The sequence below is a fragment of the Salmo salar genome, chromosome 01, assembly GCF_965601325.2.
Source record: "Salmo salar chromosome 01, fSalSal1, whole genome shotgun sequence".
Classification (NCBI taxonomy): Eukaryota; Metazoa; Chordata; class Actinopteri; order Salmoniformes; family Salmonidae; genus Salmo; species Salmo salar.
Genome location: NC_138291.1, coordinates 104,385,507 through 104,408,344, shown reverse-complemented (window position 1 = coordinate 104,408,344; position 22,838 = coordinate 104,385,507). Strand labels below are relative to the sequence as shown.

General features: G+C 42.5%; 1 protein-coding gene across 5 annotated transcripts in view; it reads left to right on the top strand.

Moving 5' to 3' along the window:
• col19a1 (collagen, type XIX, alpha 1) overlaps window positions 1-22,838 on the top strand; it is a 260,397-nt gene that overhangs the window by 5,345 nt on the left and 232,214 nt on the right. For all 5 annotated transcript variants that reach the window (XM_082978540.1, XM_082978539.1, XM_082978535.1 and 2 more), the window contains exons 5-9: window positions 6,284-6,407; window positions 6,855-7,130; window positions 11,409-11,489; window positions 14,534-14,701; window positions 15,992-16,054. In XM_082978540.1, coding sequence (XP_082834666.1) covers window positions 6,284-6,407; window positions 6,855-7,130; window positions 11,409-11,489; window positions 14,534-14,701; window positions 15,992-16,054 — 712 coding nt within the window. The remainder of the gene's footprint in view (window positions 1-6,283; window positions 6,408-6,854; window positions 7,131-11,408; window positions 11,490-14,533; window positions 14,702-15,991; window positions 16,055-22,838) is intronic.

Here is a 22,838-nt window from a genome sequence, read left to right as displayed (position 1 = left end):
CGCCTGGACTGGCCTCAGATTTGAAAACAAGCCAGGATGATATCGGATTTCCGTTGCAGCAAACAAATCTTGTCTCAGGGTGTAGGTTTGCCGCCTCCTGTTCAGCTGATATGTGGAATAAACTGGGTTTCCACCCTGGCTCACTGCAGGATGACATCTCGTGTCATCAGGAGAGAGAGATCAGAAAGAGAGAGAGAGACCAGAGAGAGACAGAAAGGATACTAGAGAGAGAGAGACCAGAGAGAGACAGAAAGGATACTAGAGAGAGAGAGACCAGAGAGAGAGAGCCCAGAAAGAGAGATAGAGAGAGATACCAGAGAGAGAGACCAGAGAGAGACAGAAAGGATACTAGAGAGAGCGAGGCCAGAAAAAGAGAGACCAGAGAGAGAGAGACCAGAAAGAGAGATAGAGAGAGATACCAGAGAGAGAGAGACCAGAAAGAGAGAGACCAGAGAGAGAGACCAGAAAGAGAGATAGAGAGAGATACCAGAGAGAGAGACCAGAGATAGGGAGACTAGAAAGAGAGAGAGACCAGAAAGAGAGATAGCAGAGAGAGAGACCAGAAAGAGAGAGACCAGAGAGAGAGAGACCAGAAAGAGAGATAGAGAGAGATACCAGAGAGAGAGACCAGAGATAGGGAGACTAGAAAGAGAGAGAGAACAGAAAGAGAGAACAGAGATAGGGAGACTAGAAAGAGAGAGACCAGAGAGAGAGAGACCAGAAAGAGAGATAGAGAGAGATACCAGAGAGAGAGACCAGAGATAGGGAGACTAGAAAGAGAGAGAGACCAGAAAGAGAGAGACCAGAGAGAGAGAACAGAGATAGGGAGACTAGAAAGAGAGAGACCAGAAAGAGAGAGAAAGAGATACCAGAGAGAGAGACCAGAAAGAGAGAGACCAGTAAGAGGGAGACCAGAAAGAGAGCGAGAGAGCAGGGAGAGAGAGAAAGATATGCAAGAGAGAGAGAGAAACCAGAAAGAGAGAGACCAGAGAGAGGGAGACCAGAAAGAGAGAAAGAGAGACCAGAGAGAGAGATAAAGAGAGATACAGGTATATGATGCTACTGTGGTATATATACAGGTATATGATGCTACCGTGGTACATATACAGGTATATGATGCTACTGTGATATATATACAGGTATATGATGCTACTGTGATATATATACAGGTATATGATGCTACTGTGATATATATACAGGTATATGATGCTACTGTGATATATATACAGGTATATGATGCTACTGTGATATATATACAGGTATATGATGCTACTGTGATATATATACAGGTATATGAATTCCTACTTTATGTCTGGGCTCCCCCCCCCCCCAGACAGACAGACAGACAGACAGACAGACAGACAGACAGACAGACAGACAGACAGACAGACAGACAGACAGACAGACAGACAGACAGACAGACAGACAGACAGACAAACAGACAAATGGGAGGGGGAAAGGGGGAGAGAGAGATCGATGCTGAGAGACATAAAGCGGGAGAAGAATAGAGCGCAAGAGAGAGAGAGAGAGATTGAGAGGGGGTGAGAGAGAGGGGGTGAGAAAGAGGGGGAAGAGAGAAGGGAGAGAGAAGAGAGTGTGTGTGAGAGGGGGAGAGAGAGGGCGAGAGACCGCATTCATCTCTAATTATCTGAGTACTTTGACAGGTGATGTTGCCTGTCAGCTGGGAGGTCCGGTGAAGGGGGATTTGAGAAGGAGGTAGGGGGGACAGCATGAGGTGCAGAGGACCCCCCTTTCTCCCCTTTCATTCCTCCTCCCCTTTCCTTTCTCCCCTCCTCCCCTCCTCTCCTTTCCTCACCTCCTCCCTTTCCTTCCCCCTACCTCCAAACATCTCTCTCTTCACTCTCAGGAAAGGCAGAGGGGCTCGACTTTCTGAGCCTGGTTAATGTTCTGTCCATCTGGCAGCTCCCAGGCCAAATTGATACTCTTACCCAGAGCAGGATCTCTCCTCTCTTAGTGGACTGATTGTGTGATTAATACTGTTCCACAGAGATGGAGGGATCTATCCTCTCTTAGTGGACTGATTGTGTGATTAATACTGTTCCACAGAGATGGAGGGATCTATCCTCTCTTAGTGGACTGATTGTGTGATTGTACATTATGTCTGTATGCCAAGCTGAATGACAGGTTCTGGAGTTCAAAATGAAATCAAGTACCACTGCTGTCTGTCTGTCTGTCTGTCTGTCTGTCTGTCTGTCTGTCTGTCTGTCTGTCTGTCTGTCTGTCTGTCTGTCTGTCTGTCTGTCTGTCTGTCTGTCTGTCTGTCTGTCTGTCTGTCTGTCTGTCTGTCTGTCTGTCTGTCTGTCTGTGGTGCACACACTATTTTGTATGTTGGTGCTATTTCAGTGAGTTATGGATAGTGCTGCTGGATGGTTGTGTTGTTGTCTATTCATGAGTGGGTTTGGAGGTGTTCCATTTCTATATCTGTGTGTTACTGTATTCTAGCCTGTAATGTAAGTCTCAGAATGTTACCGTATTCTATCCTATAATATAAGTATCAATGTGTTACTGTATTCTACCCTGTAATGTAAGTCTCAGTGTGTTACTGTATTCTGCCCTGTAATATGCTTAGTGAGTTACTGTATTCTATCCTATAATATAAGTATCAATGTGTCACTGTATTCTACCCTGTAATGTAAGAATCAGTGTGTTACTGTATTCTGCCCTGTAATATAAGTATGTGTGTTACTGTATTCTGCCCTGCAATATAAGTATTGTGTTACTGTATTCTACCCTGTAATGTTAGTCTTAGTGTGTTACTGTATTCTGCCGTGTAATGTACATCTCAGTGTGTTACTCTATTCTATCCTGTAATGTAAGTCTCACTGTGTTACTGTATTCTGCCCTTTAATATAAGTATGTGTGTCACTCTATTCTACCCTGTTATGTTAGTCTCAGTGTGTTACTGTATTCTGCCCTGTAATATAAGTCTTAGTGTGTTACTGTATTCTTTCCTATAATGTAAGTCTCAGTGTGTTACTGTATTCTACCCTGTAATATAAGTCTCAGTGTGTTACTGTATTCTGCCCTGTAATATAAGTATGTGTGTTACTCTATTCTACCCTGTAATATTAGTCTCAGTGTGTTACTGTATCCTGCCCTGTAATATAAGTCTCCGTTTGTTACTGTATTCTATCCTATAATGTAAGTCTCAGTGTGTTACTGTATTCTATCCTATAATGTAAGTCTCAGTGTGTTACTGTAATATAAGTACAATTTCTATCTTTCTTTTTAACTTTCTTTTTATCTCTCTCAGTATTCTGTCTCTTATGATACCACTGAACACATCAGTGAAATTGCAAATTCATTGTTTCCAACTGGGGTTATTCTCTCGCTCTCTCTATTCTCCCTTTCTATTCTTTGTTCTCTCTCTCTATTCCACCCACACACACACACTTTTGAGTTTGACAGAAAGTGCTTGCGTTCACACTTTCTTTGATTGTTTGCATATTCATAGTCTCTGCATCAACGAGGTAACATATTCGTTCCGAGCTTGATCTGGTTGTGCTTCTTGTTTGTGTCTTGAACACGAGCTGACGATGCAAGTCATTTTGGCATCCATGATTAGATTTCTGTCAGACTCACTTTGTCAAAGAGTGAAAGAAGAGAGCAAATAAAATAGTTTTCAGAAAGTTTTGTCACTAAAGTTGTACTTTATTTCTCTCCACAACCCGGCCCCACAGCAGTAAGAGGGTAGCCTCTTTTAAATCAACATTTTGACGGTCAATCTTTCTGTGGGTGAATGAGCAATATTCATCAAATGAAGCACTTCTAGACCAGAGGTTAAAACGAAGGGTCCTAGTTTTGAACTAGACGATTCATAGACAGGCACCACTGGACTGGCATTCAGAAAGGAGAGGACTTTAAATGTGTTTGGGGGAAAAGCAAACGCTGTTCAAAAACCAAATCCACTTGATAGGAGCATGTGTTTGAGCCACAGATGGTAAGCTGTGGAGGAGGGGGGGAGGGGGGGAGGATGAGAAGGAGGAGGAGGAGGGTAGAGGGTGGAAGGAGGTGTCAGTAACGTATAACCCTTGACATCTAACCCTTAGGGTTCAAGTGTTCCAGTGTAGATAATGTGTGTAAATGACCTCAACAGTCTCATTTACACACACTAACATTAGATAGAAATACAGCGGCATGCGAAAGAATTCACCCCCCTTGGCATTTTTCCTATTTTGTTGCCTTACACCCTGGAATTAAAATAGATTTTTGTGGGGTTTGTATTATTTGATTTACACAACATGCCACTTTGAAGATGCAAAGGGCTTCATAGCAAAGGGGGTGAATACATATGCATGCAGCACTTTTCAGTAAAAACAATTTTGAAGCAAGTTATTTTTTTGATTTCACTTCACCAATTTGGACTATTCTGTGTATGTCCATTACAGGAAATCCAAATAAAGATCTACTTAAATTACAGGTTGTAAGGCAACAAAATAGGAAAAATGCCAAGGGGGGTGAACACTTTTGCAAGGCACTGTACTATGAAGAACAGCTCTCCCCTGTAGAACAGATTGCAGCTCAGTGAGACCTAACCTGTGATATTAAAGGTTTGATGGAAATTAAAAGTACATGTTTTAGTCCCCTCTCTGGGTTGAATTAGTCTAATTCCTTTAATGTATCTCTCTCCTTATTCTGTACATGTACCTATCCCACTGGGAACACATTGGTTGAATCAGTATTGTTTTCACCAACGTGGAATAGACGTGGAATTGCCGTATGTGCCCAGATGGGATCTCTGCTGTTTTATGCTGAAATTCCAAATCATTTTGGTGGAATCTCAGGGAATAAACCTCTAGTTTTATGAATAGTCCTGCTCATCTCTCTCCATTGAATTGCAATATAAATGTTCTCTTTTTGCCCCAAGGCGACGATTCACCTTCCCAGTCTCTCTCTTTCTCTCGCCTACCCTCAGAAAGCATTTGATCTTTCTGTGGCTTTACCTCGCTGCATATATATTTTAATCATATGCTGTGTCAACATTCTGTGAGAATTCAAGGGACACACAGGGCAGGAGGGGTATGGCTCTGAGAGAATATGACATGATCTATGAAGAGGAGAACTCATTTCCGGCTATCTGAAGTGAGCTTAGTCTCTCGCTTACTCTTATGTCACCTCTCTCTCTCTCTCTTTCTCTCTTTCTCTCTCTCTCTCTCTCTCTCTCTCTCTCTCTCTCCCCCCTTTCTCTGTGTTGCTTTCTGAATGTCTCTCTCTCTCTCGCTCCCCAGACCCCCTCTCTCTCTTTCCCTCCCACCCCTCTCTCTCCCTCCCTTCCTTGATCTCTCTCTCCGTCTCTATCCCACTCTCTCTGTTGCTCCCTCCTTCTCTCTCTCTTTCTCTCTCCCCATGTCTTTGAATGGCCTTATCATTGCATCATTGTGATTTCTGCTAAACCTGAATGATTGTGTTTCTGGTGCTTGACTTTTAGCTGTTAATGCATTTCTATAGTCTAATCTGAACATCAGTCCCAGGCTCAGTTTGAGGGGTTAAAGTGTTTATTCAACAGGATGGAAATAGGAAATAGGAGGAGAGAAGTATCAGTGAAGAAATGGAAGAGGAATAGTGTTAGTGTTTCTATAATGAATGAGGTTCCATCTATTTTGGTGGTACCATCCCCATTACATTCAGTCTTCCCAATGTGCTAGAGATGTTCAGCCAGCAGTGTTCAGTTGAACTGAAACGTCTGGGTTAACAAACCTATTGCCTTTTCTTCTTTGTTACCTTTTTTGATTTTTCTCTTTATAACAATGTTTTCTTTCTAAGCTATATACTGTAGTTAGCCATGGTCTTGTGTTTTCTAGTCTAGATGTGTATGTGAAGTAAGAGGAATTTTATTGAAGTTTCAATAAATGATTATTCGATTTGGAATGACAGGGATGCTGAAATAAATTTAATCTGGCTGGATGAATCATGTTTGGCATAAAATTCTAGCTTTTTATGTAAGCGGCCATTGTGCACTAGGGGGCTATAGAAGAACATTGTCAAGTGATTGAAGTTGATTGTTTTGCATACAACACATAGAAAGCTATGACATCCAGCATGATTATTCATATTCATTCTGAATGTTTATTTTTGACAGTCCATTTAGCAAATGCTAATTTTATGGGTCAAATCTTCTACGTTTGCATATTAATGCTCTTCCAACCAAGACTGAAGGTTCTGAAACAATACTTTCACTGTTAGGCCCATTGTTAAGTTTCATATATTTTTGCGATTCAATTTGACAATATGGAGCTCGAACAATGTACATTTTTTCTTTCAGATTGGTGTTCCCCAACGGTCTGTCCAGTGAATACTCTCTAGTTACCACCTTCCGGCTGAGGAAAACCACAAAGAAAGACCGCTGGTATCTGTGGCAGATATTCGACCAGACGGGAGGTACACAGGTAGGTCAGAGTGTCCCCTAAAAGGATATTCATGATGTCTGGATGTATAGCATTGAAGTGGGTTTTGATCTATTTTGATTTATTGGTTGGTTGATTGACTGATCAGTCGATCGCTCACTCACTCTGCCAGTTGGCCCAGCTGGTCGGTCGGTCCATCGGCTGGTTGGCTGGTAGGTCGTTCGGTCGGTTAGTTGGTTGGCTGGTAGGTCGGTTGGCCGGTAGGTCAGTCAAGTCGGTTGGCCGGGTGGTCAGTAGGTCGGTCTGTCGGTTGGTTAACCATTGGTTAATTGATCAACGTTGTCATGCCATGACTGATGCTTGTATCTACCATGACCCTGATGGTAATGGTAATGAATGGAAGGTAACACTTTACCGGCAGGTATAAAGCTTTATAACTTGTTATGAGACGATATAATGTCTTACAATCTCCTCCGGCTCTATCTTCAGGTGTCTGTAGTGTTGGACGGTGCTAAACGAGCAGTGGAGTTCTCAGCCCGGGGCCTTCTGAAGAACGGCCTCCACTACACCTTTAAGAGCCGAGACCTGCACACCCTGTTTGACCGCCAGTGGCACAAGCTGGGTGTGGCGGTCCAGAGCAGCATCGTCTCCGTTTACATGGACTGTAAACTAATAGAGAGGAGGCTGACAGACGAGAAGGATGAAATCGACCCCAGCGGATATACACTGATTACAACCCGGGTGGAGGATGGACGGCCTGTAGATGTACGTTTAGGCCTAAAGCCACAATCTGGAAATATAACCGTTCTGAAATTCATAGATGGAGCAACAGATAAAATGACTGACAGTCCATGAGATCGACATGATAGTTTTAAACATACAGTAATTATATATGGTTGCCTTCAAGGGCAATGTCTAGAAGGGTCCCAGCAAACCAGGAACATTCCCAGAACATTAGCTAAGATTCCCATTAAGTTCTAGTTAGGGTTTTATCTAACAGTAGGATGATAACATCCCTTATGATAACAAAATATTTTATTTTTGACCAAATATTTTAAATGAAATATCGTTGGAATATTCTCCTAACATTCACTAAAATGTTGTTCACCACATCTGTAACAATCATCACAGAACATTCCCCAATAGTTCTCATTAGGCTTCCAGGTAATGTACTAACACAGTGTACCAGTAATGTTTTCCCAGCAAACCAAAATTGGTTCTGTGAAAGTTCCCAGAACATTCGTTAGGTTGTGCAAATGTTCTGGTTACACAAAAACGGTCCATTCATGGTGATGAATGTTTAATATTTGACTGATGTTGCGAGAGCATTCATACAACACATTTAATCTGTTCATTAAAGGTTCCCAGAATGTTTCATTAGGTTGTGGGAACAGTCTGGAGGGATCATTGTGGGTACATCGCAAAATATATGTTCGCCAAACACCAAAACTGTCCAGTTATTCGGATGATTCTACAATGTTTCTTTTGGGGTACAAAACACATTCACCTGATGTTACAAGGATGATCCCAGGTGGTAAGGGTAGGCAACAACACATCTGCCATGCTGATCCTCAACACGGGGGACCCTCAGGGGTGCATGCTTAGTCCCCTCATGTACTCCCTGTTCACCCAAGACTGCATGGCAATGCACAATTCCAAAACCATCATCATGGGAATGGCGCCGGAGGGGATGGCTGCCATTTTACGGGTTTCTAACCAACTGTGCTATTTTGTGTGTTTTTTCGCATTGTTTGTAACTTATAAAATAAACTGGATAATCTCCGCTCAAGACTATCTACCAACGGGACATTAAAAACTGTAATATCTTATGTTTCACCGAGTCGTGGCTGGACCACAACACAGATTTTATACAGTTGGCTGGGTTTTCCATGCATCGGCAGGACAGAACAGATACGTCTGGTAAGATAAGGGGTGGTGGTGTGTGTCTATTTGTCAATAACAGCTGGTGCACGATGTCTAATATTAAAGAGGTCTCAAGGTATTGCTCGCCTGAGGTAGAGTACCTCATGATAAGCTGTAGACCACACTATCTACCAAGAGAGTTTTCATCTATATTTTCCGTAGCTGTCTATTTACCTGGCACTAAGAATGCACTCAACGAACTGTATAAGGCAATAAGCAAACAAGAAAATGCTTATCTAGAAGTGGCGCTCCTAGAGGCCGGGGACTTTAATGCAGGCAAACTTAAATCCGTTTTAGCTCATTTTCTACCATTATGTCACATGTGCAACCAGAGGAAAAACAACTCTAGACCACCTTTACTCCACACACAGAGACGCATACAAAGCTCTGCCTCGCACTCCATTTGGCAAATCTGACCATAATTCTATCAAGCATAAACTAAAGCAGGAAGTACCAGTGGCTCGGTCAATACAGAAGTGGTCAGATGACGCGAATGCTACGCTACAGGACTGTTTTGCTAGCACAGACTGGAATATGTTCCGGGATTCATCCAATGGCATTGAGGAGAATACCACCTCAGTCACCGGATTCATCAATAAGTGCATCGACGACGTCGTCCCCACAGTGTCAGTACATACATTTCCCAACCAAAAGCCATGGCTTACAGGCAACATCCTCATGAGCTAAAGGCTAGAGCTGCTGCTTTCAAGGAGCGGGACACTAATCCAGACGCTTATGAGAAATCCCGCTTTGCCCTCAGACGAACCATCAAACAGGCAAAGCATGAATACAGGACTAAGATTGAATCCTACTACACCTGCTCTGATGCTCGTCGGATGTGGCAGGGCTTGCAAACTATTATGGACTACAAAGGGAAACTGGACAGCTTTCTGATCACGTTGTCCATAGCTGATGTGAGCAAGACCCTTAAACAGGTCTTGCTCACATCGGAAAGGCTGCGAGGCCAGATGGATTACCATGACGTGTACTCAACGCATGCGCGGACCAACTGGCAAGTGTCTTCACTGACATTTTCAACCTCTCCCTGACCGAGTCTGTAATACCAACATGTTTGAAGCAGACCACCATAGTCCCTGTGCCCAAGAAAGTGAAGGTAACCTGCCAAAATGACTACTCACGTCGATAGCTATGAAGTGCTTAGAAAGGCTGGTCATGGCTCACATCAACAACATCATCCTGAACACCCTAGACACATTACAATTCTCGTACAGCCCCAACAGATCCACAGATGACGCAATCTCTATCGCAGTCCACACTGCCCTCTCCCACCTGGACAACAGGAACACCTATGTGAGAATGTTGTTCATAGACTACAACTCAGTGTTCAACACCATAGACCCCACAAAGCTCATCACTAAGCTAAGGACCCTGGGACTGACCATCTCCCTCTGCAACTGGATCCTGGACTTCCTGACGGGCCGACCCCAGGTGGTAAGGGTAGGCAACAACACATCTCCCATTCACATCGACGGGGCTGTAGTGGAGCGGGTCAAGAATTTGAAGATCCCTGGTGTCCACATCACCAACACATAATCATGGTCCAAACATACCACGACAGTCGTGAAGAGGGCACGGCAACACCTTTTCCCCCTCAGGAGATGGAAAATATTTGGCATGGGTCCCCAGATCCTCAAAAAAATTATACAGCTGCACCATCGAGAGCATCCTCACCGGTTGCATCACCGCCTGGTATGGCAACTGCTCGGCATTCGACCATAAGGCGCTACAGAGGGTAGTGCGTACAGCCCAGTGCATCACTGGGGCCAAGCTTCCTGCCATCCAGCACCTATATACTAGGCGGTATCAGAGGAAGGCCCAAAAATTGTCAAAGACTCCAGTCACCCAAGTCATAGACTGTTCTCTCTGCTACCACACGGCAAGCAGTACCGGAGTGCCAAGTCTAGGCCCAATAAGCTCATTAACAGCTTCTACCCCCAAGCCATAACACTGCTGGACAATTAATAAAAAGCCCCCCCCCCCTTTGTTTTAACGCTGCTGCTGCTCGCTGTTTATTATCTATGCATAGTCATTTACCCCTACCTACATGTACAAATTACCTTGACTAACCTGTACCCCCACACTTTGACTCAATACCGGTACCCCCTGTATATAGCCTTGGTATTGTATTTTATTGTTACTTTTTATTTTTACTTTAGTTTAGTTAGTAAATATTTTCTTAACTCTATTTCTTGAACTGCATTGTTGGTTAAGGGCTTGTAATTAAGCATTTCACGGAAACGTCTACACCTGTTGTATTCAGCGCATGTCACAAATACAATTTGATTTGATCATTACGTTTGCAGACAACATGACGGTGGTTGGCCTGATCACTGATGACGAGTCAGTCAATAGGGCAGAGGTCAGAGACCTGGCAGTTTGGTGCCAGGACAACAACCTCTCCCTCAACAAGACAAAAGAGCTGATAGTGGACTACAGGAAAAGGAGGACCGACTATGCCCCCATTCACATCGACGGGGGTCAAGAGCTAAAAGTTCCTTGGTGTCCACATCACTAACAAACTGTCATGGTCCAAACACATCAAGACAAGAGGGCACACCAACTCCTATTCCCCTTCAGGAGACTGAAAAGATTTTGCATGGGTCCTCTCTCTGTCATAGACTGTTCTCTCTGCTACCACATTGTTGGTTAAGGGCTTGTAAGTAAGCATTTCTTGGTAAGGTCTACACCTGTTGTATTCGGCGCATGTGACAAATAACATTTTATTTGATAACTGAATGTTTGCACAACTGGTGAGTTTTTGTGTTTTGGGAGCATATCTCTTGTCCAGTCAGTGTTACCACAACCTAATGAGATATTCTTGGAACCTTTTTAAAGAGAGGAAATGTGTTCTGGAACGTACTTGTAATATCTAATGTAATATCTAATGTAATATCTAATATCTAATGTAATATCTAATGTTTTTTGCACCCTTAAAGAACCATTCTAGAATCCTCCGCACAACTGGACAGTTTTTGTGTTTGTATCGGTCAAAGAAACATGTTTCATATTTCAAAATATATATTTCTAGCATTTTAAAAAGTTACTTTTTCTCTCTATCTGAATCATCATAATGTCCCTAACAGATGTCTTTCTCTCCAGATCGAACTGCAACAAATACTGATCTACTGTGACCCATACCTGGCTGAGATGGAGAACTGCTGTGAGCAGGCAGGATCTACGGTAAGATATTTGACACTTCTTTTATGTACGGTGCACATTTTTAGGACATACATGAGACCTTCGACGTGGCTTGATATACAGTAGAGCAGGGGTATTAAATGCTTACCCTACGAGTTCCGGAGTACTTCTAGTTTTCTGTTCTACCTGATAATTAATTGCACCCACCTGGTTTCCCAGGTCTAAAGCAGTCCCTGATTAGAGGGGAATATATCTTTTTAAAGCAGTGGTACTGGTTTCTTGGTCAAGATTTGAATTTAAGGGCAGTAGGTAATATAATTTGTTTGAGTTGTGTTTGTCCTTCTTGAAAACTACCCAACTGAATTATGTTTTTTCCATAAGGGACCAGGTTACTGTGCAATATCTTTGTGACAGCTGCTGATGTAAAACGGGATTTATAAATACATTTGATTGATAGATTCATAGATAGATATTCTTCTGTTAGCTCATATTGCAGACCAGGTCAATGGAGAGTGACCTTACAGACTGTGGATGAATCCCAAATAGCACCCTATTGCCAGTATAGTACACTACGTTTGACCAGAGCCCATAGGAAAAAGCGTGCAATTTGGACTGCTAACTGTCAAAGTGACCTTTGACATTTTGACAGTAAGGCCTATATGTATTCATAACCATGTTGTCATCTCAGTGAGTGTTGGGTTATGTTGATTCAATGTGCTAGGTCACATGTCGTCTATATGGTTGGAAATAGTGTGATTCAGTGACCTCTCACCTTTGGCCTATGACAGTTATAATATATATCCATAACCAGGATGTTATCTCAGTGTGCATTGAGTTTCAGTACTGGGGCTCAGTCAATATGGTTCATTGGGTCAATGAATCATTGGACATTAACTGATTATAAATACGGTAGTGGTACTGAACTGTTATTACATTTCAGACTACTTGAGAACTGCATTTCAACATGTGATGTACTGTAATTGTCTGGTTTTGTCACGCTCTGACCTAGGAGAGCTGTGTTTTCTCTGTTTAGCTAGGCCAGGGTGTGATAGGTGGGTGGGCATTCTATGTTTTGTGTTCTATGTTTTGGCCGGGTATGGTTTCCAATCAGAGGCAGGTGTCTATCGCTGTCTCTGATTGGAAGCCATACTTAGGCAGCCTGTTTTTCCTTTATTTTTTGTGGGTAGTTATTTCCCGTTTAGTTGTAAGTACCTGACGGAACTGTCTGCTGTCATTCTTGTTTAATTCGTAAAGTGTTTTTTTTCATTAAACTACAAGATGAACATATTCCACGCTGCACCTTGGTCTACTCATTTTGATGCCTGTGACAGGTTTCCTATACCCAAATGAAGCCTACTCCTAAACTAAATAGCACTTTCAATGGAGATTTTACATTGCTTTCTAGACCAAAATACTGTCTATCCCTGGACTCAAGTTCAAGTGAACTAGAAAACATAATTGAATAATAACATGAAATGATTAGGCTTAAGGTGATTCCAGGAAACTGGCCCTTAAATAGCAGAGTAATGTGTCTAAACAGTTTGTATGCAGTGGACATATACAAAATAGTCCAAATTGGTGAAGTGAAATCAAAAAAATAACTTGTTTCAAAAAATTCCCAAAACTGAAAAGTGTTGCGTGCATATATATTCACCCCCTTTGCTATGGAAGCCCTAAATAAGATCTGGTGCAACCAGTTACCTTCAGAACTAATTAATTAATTAAATAAAGTCCACCTGTGTGCAATCTAAGTGTCACATGATCTGTCACATGATCTCAGTATATATACACCTGTTCTGAAAGGCCCCAGAGTCTGCAACACCACCAAGCAAGCGGCACCATGAAGACCAAGGAGCTCCAAACAGGTCAGGGACAAAGTTGTGGAGAAGTACAGATCAGGGTTTGGTTATAAAAACATATCCGAAACTTTGAACATCCCACAGAGCACCATTAAATCCATTATTAAAAAATGGAAAGAATATGGCACCACAACAAACCTGCAAGAGAGGGCCGCCCACCAAAACTCACAGACCAGGCAAGGAGGGCATTAATCAGAGATGCAACAAAGACGCCAAAGATAACCCTGATGGAGCTGCAAAGCTCCACTGTGGAGATTGGAGTATCTGTCCATAGGACCACTTTAAGCCATACATTCCACAGAGCTGGGCTTTCCGGAAGAGTGGCCAGAAAAAAGACATTGCTTAAAGAAAAAAATAAGGAAGCACGTTTGGTGTTCGCCAAAAGGCATGTGGGATACTCCCCAAACATATGGAAGAAGGTACTCTGGTCAGACGAGACTAAAATTGAGCTTTTTGGCCATCAAGGAAAATGCTATGTCTGGCGCAAACGCAACACCTCTCATCACCCCGAGAATACCATCCCCACAGTGAAGCATGGTGGTGGCAGCATCATGCTGTGGGGATGTTTTCATCGGCAGGACCTGGGAAACTGGTCAGATATGAAGGAATGATGGATGGCGCTACAGGGAAATTATTGAGGGAAACCTGTTTCAGTCTTCCAGAGATTTGAGACTGGTACGGAGGTTCACCTTCCAGCAGGACAATGACCCTAAGCATACTGCTAAAGCAACACTTGAGTGATTTAAGGGGAAACATTTAAATGTCTTGGAATGGCCTAGTCAAAGCCCAGACCTCAATCCAATTGAGAATCTGTGGTATGACTTTGTACACCAGTGGAACCCATCCAACTTGAAGGAGCTGGAGCAGTTTTGCCTTGAAGAATGGGCAAAAATCCCAGTGGCTAGATGTGCCAAGCTTATCGAGACATACCCCAAGAGACTTGCAGCTGTAATTGCTACAAAAGGTGGCTCTACAAAGTATTGACTTTGGGGGGGTTGAATAGTTATGCATGCTCAAGTTTTCTGTTTTATTGTCTTATTTCTTGTTTGTTTCACAGTAAAACATATTTAGCATCTTCAAAGTGGTAGGCATGTTATGTAAATCAAATGATACAAACCCCCCCAAAATCTATTTTAATTCCAGGTTGTAAGGCAACAAAATAGTAAAAATCCCAAGGGGGGTAAATTCTTTCGCAAGCCACTGTATATCTTTGTATTGATCCTACAGTGTGAGCCTAGCAGGGAGGACCCTGGTGCTGGAGGGGTGACTCCCAATCCCTTGGATACAGCTGGAGCAGGCCTGCTCCCCCAGATGCTCTCCCAACCCGTCCAGCCAGCCCAGGTCCAGCGGTTCCAGCATTCCAGCAGTGACAGATGTCAATGTTCAGCAGAGAAGGTACAGTCCATAGAAATATCCTACGTCCCAAACAGCACTCTATTCTCTGTTTTGTGCACTATTTTTGACCAAAGCCAATAGGGAATGGGATGCCATTACGGACGTAACCATACATATTACTAGAGTGATCTATGGTATAAACCTTATTAACTCTTGAATGTGTTGATAAAGGCAGCCATCTTGGTTTTCTATTTAATTCTGTGGTACAATCAGTCAAGTTGAGGAACGCGCAACTCCGTTCTCTTATATCCATTCTCTTATATCCGTTCTCTTATATCCGTTCTCTTATATCCGTTCTCTTATATCCGTTCTCTTATATCCGTTCTCTTATATCGAGGAGGAGTTGAGTATTGATAACTGGTCAGGCGGTTTGCTAGCAACAACATTGAGTCAACATCAGTCGATGCTTGTAAAAAATGTTAATCTGAAAACTTACCTGTACCTATGTTTGTCCTGTACAACTACTGTCCTTCACACTTTTAATAAAAACTTTTATTGAATGCAACCCTGACTTTTTAATCATTTTGTGTTGCTCGACGGGAGATGTAGAGGCCTTGACGTACTATGTAATCTAACATTAAAATGGCACAAGTCCATTCGTGCTGAGTTGAGCAACACAAACTAGGAAAAAGTTGGTTGTTGTATTCGATAAACATTTTTATTTAAAGCATGAATTTCAGCACCCTTCGGAAGGACCTCTTGTTGTACAGGACAAAAATAGATACAGGCAAGCGTTTTCAGAATTTCATGTATCGACTGATGGCAACTCAATGTTGTTGCTAGCAAATCGTGCGACCACTTATCAATACTCAACTCAACCTCGATATCGGAGATCGGAGTTGAGCAATCCTCAGTTACAATCTGTCCAAACAGCAATTAGAATCCTAATGGGTTGGAGTGTTCTGTTCTGTTCTAATGGAACCATGCATTCAGAATTCCAAATTCAAATAACCCACTGCTGCCACCAAACGTATTAAACGAGAAAATAAATAACCAATTAAAGCACATTTATGCCAATGAGTTTTCTTGGATGCCAACCAAAGGCAGGAAATAAAAGCTTATTAGCAGTAATTTGGCACAAATATGTAGTTGCTTTGTTTGAGGCATGGCCGCCATCTCCAGAGGTGGTTCCACTAATGTCCATGGAAGTGTTCTGAAAGCAGACTTCAGACAGAGGGGTACCTTGGGGAATTTGTCATGTCTTTGGGGAGTTTTTAATGTGTGGACGGACAGTCATTAGCAAGCTAGTTCAGGTAAATTACATCAATTCAATGTTCTTGTTCTTTGTAGGGTGATCAAGGTCTACCAGGCTTGGCAGGACTTCCAGGACAGAAAGGAGATCAAGGAGACAAGGTACAGGAGATGTTGAATGTCTATCTGGCTCAATAAATACCATCATGACTGTGCATGTGTGCACAGGTATTGTACCTGTAGAATTCAGTTACAATTCTAACAGAGATAAAGCTGTTGTGCTTCCTTACAGTCACATATTTCAGGGAGAGACAAAGACGGAGACAGAGATGGAGACAGACAGAGATGGAGACAGACAGAGATGGAGACAGACAGAGATGGAGACAGACAGAGACAGAGAAAAGACAGACGGAGATGGAGACAGACAGAGAAAAGACAGACAGAGATGGAGACAGACAGAAAAGACAGACAGAGATGAAGACATGGAGACAGACAGAGATGGAGACAGAGATGGAGACAGAGAGACAGAGATGGAGACAGAGAGACAGAGATGGAGACAGACAGAAACAGAGAATAGACAGACAGAGAATAGACAGACAGAGACAGAAATAAGGAAATATGTCCCAGACTGTATTGCGTGTTATCCTCCATGATTTAACAATGGAAATATGTCCCGGACTGTATTGCGTGTTATCCTCCATGATTTAACAATGGAAATAAGTCCCAGACTGTATTGCGTGTTATCCTCCATGATTTAACAATGGAAATATGTCCCAGACTGTATTGCGTGTTATCCTCCATGATTTAACAATGGAAATATGTCCCAGACTGTATTGCGTGTTATCCTCCATGATTTAACAATGGAAATAAGTCCCAGACTGTATTGCGTGTTATCCTCCATGATTTAACAATGGAAATAAGTCCCAGACTGTATTGCGTGTTATCCTCCATGATTTAACAATGTAAATATGTCCCAGACTGAATTTACTAATGTCTATGTGTGGATTTTCACATTTGGTGTGATTGTTTTTTTAAATGGTAGAATGAATAAACTAAAACTAAAGTAATAGAACGAGCATGAAATTCAGATTCCCCCTGTCGTTTTACAATATATAACCGTCAGTATCAGTTATACATTTAATTTGCTACGTGTTTCAAGCCTCAAAATCAGACACAAACAAAGTACATGTGGCTCTCCATTACGCCTCTCCATTGTTTTGTGTGAAATTGTGCGAAGTCAAAAATAATGTGGTGCGTTATGGGATTCCACATCGCTCTGAAGCCGTTGAAGTGGCTATCGGAGGGTTTAATACACCCTCCATAATTTTCACCCCTTCAGCGTAGGGACACTTGTGTATATGGCGTGTGAATGTAGGGCCGAGGGCCGAAGGGACTGACAGAAATAGAGAGAGAAGAGCCAGGGTGTTTGGCAGAAAGAGAGAAGAGCAAGGGTGTTTGACAGAAAGAGAGAGAGAGAGAAGAGCCAGTGTGTTTGACAGAAAGAGAGAGAGAGAGAAGAGCCAGTGTGTTTGACAGAAAGAGAGACAGAAGAAGAGTCAGTGTGTTTGACAGAAAGAGAGAGAGAGAAGAGTCAGTGTGATTGACAGAAAGAGAGAGAGAGAAGAGTCAGTGTGTTTGACAGAAAGAGAGAGAAGAGTCAGTGGGTTTGACAGAAAGAGAGAGAAGAGTCAGTGTGTTTGACAGAAAGAGAGAGAAGAACCAGTGTGTTTGACAGAAAGAGAGAGAGAAGAAGGGTCAGTGTGTTTGACAGAAAGAGAGAGAGAAGAAGAGCCAGTGTGTTTGACAGAAAGAGAGAGAGAAGAACCAGTGTGTTCGACATAAAGAGAGAGAGAGAAGAGTCAGTATGTTTGAAAGAAAGAGAGAGAAGAGTCAGTGGGTTTGACAGAAAGAGAGAGAAGAAGAGTCAGTGTGTTTGACAGAAAGAGAGAGAAGAGTCTGTGTTTGACAGAAAGAGAGAGAGAAGAAGAGTCAGTGTGTTTGACAGAAAGAGAGAGAGAAGAAGAGTCAGTGTGTTTGACAGAAAGAGAGAAGAGTCAGTGTGTTTGACAGAAAGAGAGAGAGAAGAACAAGTGTGTTTGACAGAAAGAGAGAGAGAAGAAGAGTCAGTGTGTTTGACAGAAAGAGAGAGAGAAGAAGAATCAGGGTGTTTGACAGAAAGAGAGAGAAGAGTCAGTGTGTTTGACAGAAAGAGAGAGAAGAGCCAGTGTGTTTGACAGAAAGAGAGAGAGAAGAAGAGTCAGTATGTTTGACAGAAAGAGAGAGAAGAGTCAGTATGTTTGACAGAAAGAGAGAGAAGAAGAGTCAGTGTGTTTGACAGAAAGAGAGAGAAGAAGAGTCAGTGTGTTTTACAGAAAGAGAGAGAAGAAGAGTCAGTGTGTTTGACAGAAAGAGAGAGAAGAAGAGTCAGTGTGTTTGACAGAAAGAGAGAGAGAAGAGTCATTGTGTTTGACAGAAAGAGAGAGAAGAGCCAGTGTGTTTGACAGAAAGAGAGAGAAGAAGAGTCAGTGTGTTTGACAGAAAGAGAGAGAAGAAGAGTCAGTGTGTTTGACAGAAAGAGAGAGAAGAACCAGTGTGTTTGACAGAAAGAGAGAAGAAGAGTCAGTGTGTTTGACAGAAAGAGAGAGATGAAGAGTCAGTGTGTTTGACAGAAAGAGAGAGAAGAAGAGTCAGTGTGTTTGACAGAAAGAGAGAGAAGAAGAGTCAGTGTGTTTGACAGAAAGAGAGAGAAGAACCAGTGTGTTTGACAGAAAGAGAGAAGAGTCAGTGTGTTTGACAGAAAGAGAGAGAAGAGTCAGTGTGTTTGGCAGAAAGAGGCAGAAGAGCCAGTGTGTTTGACAGAAAGAGAGAGAAGAAGAGTCAGTGTGTTTGACAGAAAGAGAGAGAAGAAGAGTCAGTGTGTTTGACAGAAAGAGAGAGAGAGCAGAGTCAGTGTGTTTGACAGAAAGAGAGAGAAGAATCAGTGTGTTTGACAGAAAGAGAGAGAGAAGAAGAGTCAGTATGTTTGACAGAAAGAGAGAGAGAAGAGTCAATGTGTTTGACAGAAAGAGAGAGAAGAGCCAGTGTGTTTGACAGAAAGACAGAGAAGGGTCAGTGTGTTTGACAGAAAGAGAGAGAAGAATCAGTGTGTTTGACAGAAAGAGAGAGAAGAGTCAGTGTGTTTGACAGAAAGAGAGAGAGAAGAAGAGTCAGTATGTTTGACAGAAAGAGAGAGAGAAGAGTCAATGTGTTTGACAGAAAGAGAGAGAAGAGCCAGTGTGTTTGACAGAAAGACAGAGAAGGGTCAGTGTGTTTGACAGAAAGAGAGAGAAGAAGAGTCGGTGTGTTTGACAGAAAGAGAGAGAAGAGTCAGTGTGTTTCATAGAAAGAGAGAGAGAAGAGTCAGTGTGTTTGACAGAAAGAGAGAGAAGAGTCAGTGTGTTTGGCAGAAAGAGGCAGAAGAGCCAGTGTGTTTGACAGAAAGAGAGAGAAGAGTCCGTGTGTTTGACAGAAAGAGAGAGAGAGAGAAGAGTCAGTGTGTATGACAGAAAGAGAGGCAGAAGAAGAGTCAGTGTGTTCGACAGAAAGCGAGAGAGAAGAAGAGCCAGTGTGTTCGACAGAAAGCGAGAGAGAAGAAGAACCAGTGTGTTTGACAGAAAGAGAGAGAAGAGTCAGTGTGTTTGACAGAAAGAGAGAGAGAAGAGTCAGTGTGTTTGACAGAAAGAGAGAGAAGAAGAGTCATTGTGTTTGACAGAAAGAGAGAGAGAAGAGTCAGTGTGTTTGACAGAAAGAGAGAGAGAAGAACAAGTGTGTTTGACAGAAAGAGAGAGAGAAGAAGAGTCAGTGTGTTTGACAGAAAGAGAGAGAGAGAAGTGTCAGTGTGTTTGACAGAAAGAGAGAGAGAGAAGTGTCAGTGTGTTTGACAGAAAGAGAGAGAGAGAAGAGTCAGTGTGTTTGACAGAAAGAGAGAGAGAGAAGAGTCAGTGGGTTTGACAGAAAGAGAGAGAAGTGCCAGTGTGTTTGACAGAAAGAGAGAGAAGAAGAGTCAGTGTGTTTGACATAGAGAAGAGTCAGTGTGTTTGACAGAAAGAGAGAGAGAGAGAGAAGAGTCAGTGTGTTTGACAGAAAGAGAGAGAAGAGTCAGTGGGTTTGACAGAAAGAGAGAGAAGAGTCAGTGTGTTTGACAGAAAGAGAGAGAAGAACCAGTGTGTTTGACAGAAAGAGAGAGAGAAGAAGGGTCAGTGTGTTTGACAGAAAGAGAGAGAGAAGAAGAGCCAGTGTGTTTGACAGAAAGAGAGAGAGAAGAACCAGTGTGTTCGACATAAAGAGAGAGAGAGAAGAGTCAGTGTGTTTGACAGAAAGAGAGAGAGAGAAGAATCAGTATGTTTGAAAGAAAGAGAGAGAAGAGTCAGTGGGTTTGACAGAAAGAGAGAGAAGAAGAGTCAGTGTGTTTGACAGAAAGAGAGAGAAGAGTCTGTGTTTGACAGAAAGAGAGAGAGAAGAAGAGTCAGTGTGTTTGACAGAAAGAGAGAGAGAAGAAGAGTCAGTGTGTTTGACAGAAAGAGAGAAGAGTCAGTGTGTTTGACAGAAAGAGAGAGAGAAGAACAAGTGTGTTTGACAGAAAGAGAGAGAGAAGAAGAGTCAGTGTGTTTGACAGAAAGAGAGAGAGAAGAAGAATCAGGGTGTTTGACAGAAAGAGAGAGAAGAGTCAGTGTGTTTGACAGAAAGAGAGAGAAGAGCCAGTGTGTTTGACAGAAAGAGAGAGAGAAGAAGAGTCAGTATGTTTGACAGAAAGAGAGAGAAGAGTCAGTATGTTTGACAGAAAGAGAGAGAAGAAGAGTCAGTGTGTTTGACAGAAAGAGAGAGAAGAAGAGTCAGTGTGTTTTACAGAAAGAGAGAGAAGAAGAGTCAGTGTGTTTGACAGAAAGAGAGAGAAGAAGAGTCAGTGTGTTTGACAGAAAGAGAGAGAGAAGAGTCATTGTGTTTGACAGAAAGAGAGAGAAGAGCCAGTGTGTTTGACAGAAAGAGAGAGAAGAAGAGTCAGTGTGTTTGACAGAAAGAGAGAGAAGAAGAGTCAGTGTGTTTGACAGAAAGAGAGAGAAGAACCAGTGTGTTTGACAGAAAGAGAGAAGAAGAGTCAGTGTGTTTGACAGAAAGAGAGAGATGAAGAGTCAGTGTGTTTGACAGAAAGAGAGAGAAGAAGAGTCAGTGTGTTTGACAGAAAGAGAGAGAAGAAGAGTCAGTGTGTTTGACAGAAAGAGAGAGAAGAACCAGTGTGTTTGACAGAAAGAGAGAAGAGTCAGTGTGTTTGACAGAAAGAGAGAGAAGAGTCAGTGTGTTTGGCAGAAAGAGGCAGAAGAGCCAGTGTGTTTGACAGAAAGAGAGAGAAGAAGAGTCAGTGTGTTTGACAGAAAGAGAGAGAAGAAGAGTCAGTGTGTTTGACAGAAAGAGAGAGAGAGCAGAGTCAGTGTGTTTGACAGAAAGAGAGAGAAGAATCAGTGTGTTTGACAGAAAGAGAGAGAGAAGAAGAGTCAGTATGTTTGACAGAAAGAGAGAGAGAAGAGTCAATGTGTTTGACAGAAAGAGAGAGAAGAGCCAGTGTGTTTGACAGAAAGACAGAGAAGGGTCAGTGTGTTTGACAGAAAGAGAGAGAAGAATCAGTGTGTTTGACAGAAAGAGAGAGAAGAGTCAGTGTGTTTGACAGAAAGAGAGAGAGAAGAAGAGTCAGTATGTTTGACAGAAAGAGAGAGAGAAGAGTCAATGTGTTTGACAGAAAGAGAGAGAAGAGCCAGTGTGTTTGACAGAAAGACAGAGAAGGGTCAGTGTGTTTGACAGAAAGAGAGAGAAGAAGAGTCGGTGTGTTTGACAGAAAGAGAGAGAAGAGTCAGTGTGTTTCATAGAAAGAGAGAGAGAAGAGTCAGTGTGTTTGACAGAAAGAGAGAGAAGAGTCAGTGTGTTTGGCAGAAAGAGGCAGAAGAGCCAGTGTGTTTGACAGAAAGAGAGAGAAGAGTCCGTGTGTTTGACAGAAAGAGAGAGAGAGAGAAGAGTCAGTGTGTATGACAGAAAGAGAGGCAGAAGAAGAGTCAGTGTGTTCGACAGAAAGCGAGAGAGAAGAAGAGCCAGTGTGTTCGACAGAAAGCGAGAGAGAAGAAGAACCAGTGTGTTTGACAGAAAGAGAGAGAAGAGTCAGTGTGTTTGACAGAAAGAGAGAGAGAAGAGTCAGTGTGTTTGACAGAAAGAGAGAGAAGAAGAGTCATTGTGTTTGACAGAAAGAGAGAGAGAAGAGTCAGTGTGTTTGACAGAAAGAGAGAGAGAAGAACAAGTGTGTTTGACAGAAAGAGAGAGAGAAGAAGAGTCAGTGTGTTTGACAGAAAGAGAGAGAGAGAAGTGTCAGTGTGTTTGACAGAAAGAGAGAGAGAGAAGTGTCAGTGTGTTTGACAGAAAGAGAGAGAGAGAAGAGTCAGTGTGTTTGACAGAAAGAGAGAGAGAGAAGAGTCAGTGGGTTTGACAGAAAGAGAGAGAAGTGCCAGTGTGTTTGACAGAAAGAGAGAGAAGAAGAGTCAGTGTGTTTGACATAGAGAAGAGTCAGTGTGTTTGACAGAAAGAGAGAGAGAGAGAGAAGAGTCAGTGTGTTTGACAGAAAGAGAGAGAGAGAAGAGTCAGTGGGTTTGACAGAAAGAGAGAGAAGTGCCAGTGTGTTTGACAGAAAGAGAGAGAGAAGAGTCAGTGTGTTTGACAGAAAGAGAGAGAAGAACCAGTGTGTTTGACAGAAAGAGAGAGAGAAGAAGAGTCAGTGTGTTTGACAGAAAGAGAGAGAGAAGAAGAGTCAGTGTGTATGACAGAAAGAGAGGCAGAAGAAGAGTCAGTGTGTTCGACAGAAAGCGAGAGAGAAGAAGAGCCAGTGTGTTCAACAGAAAGAGAGAGAGAGAAGAGTCAGTATGTTTGACAG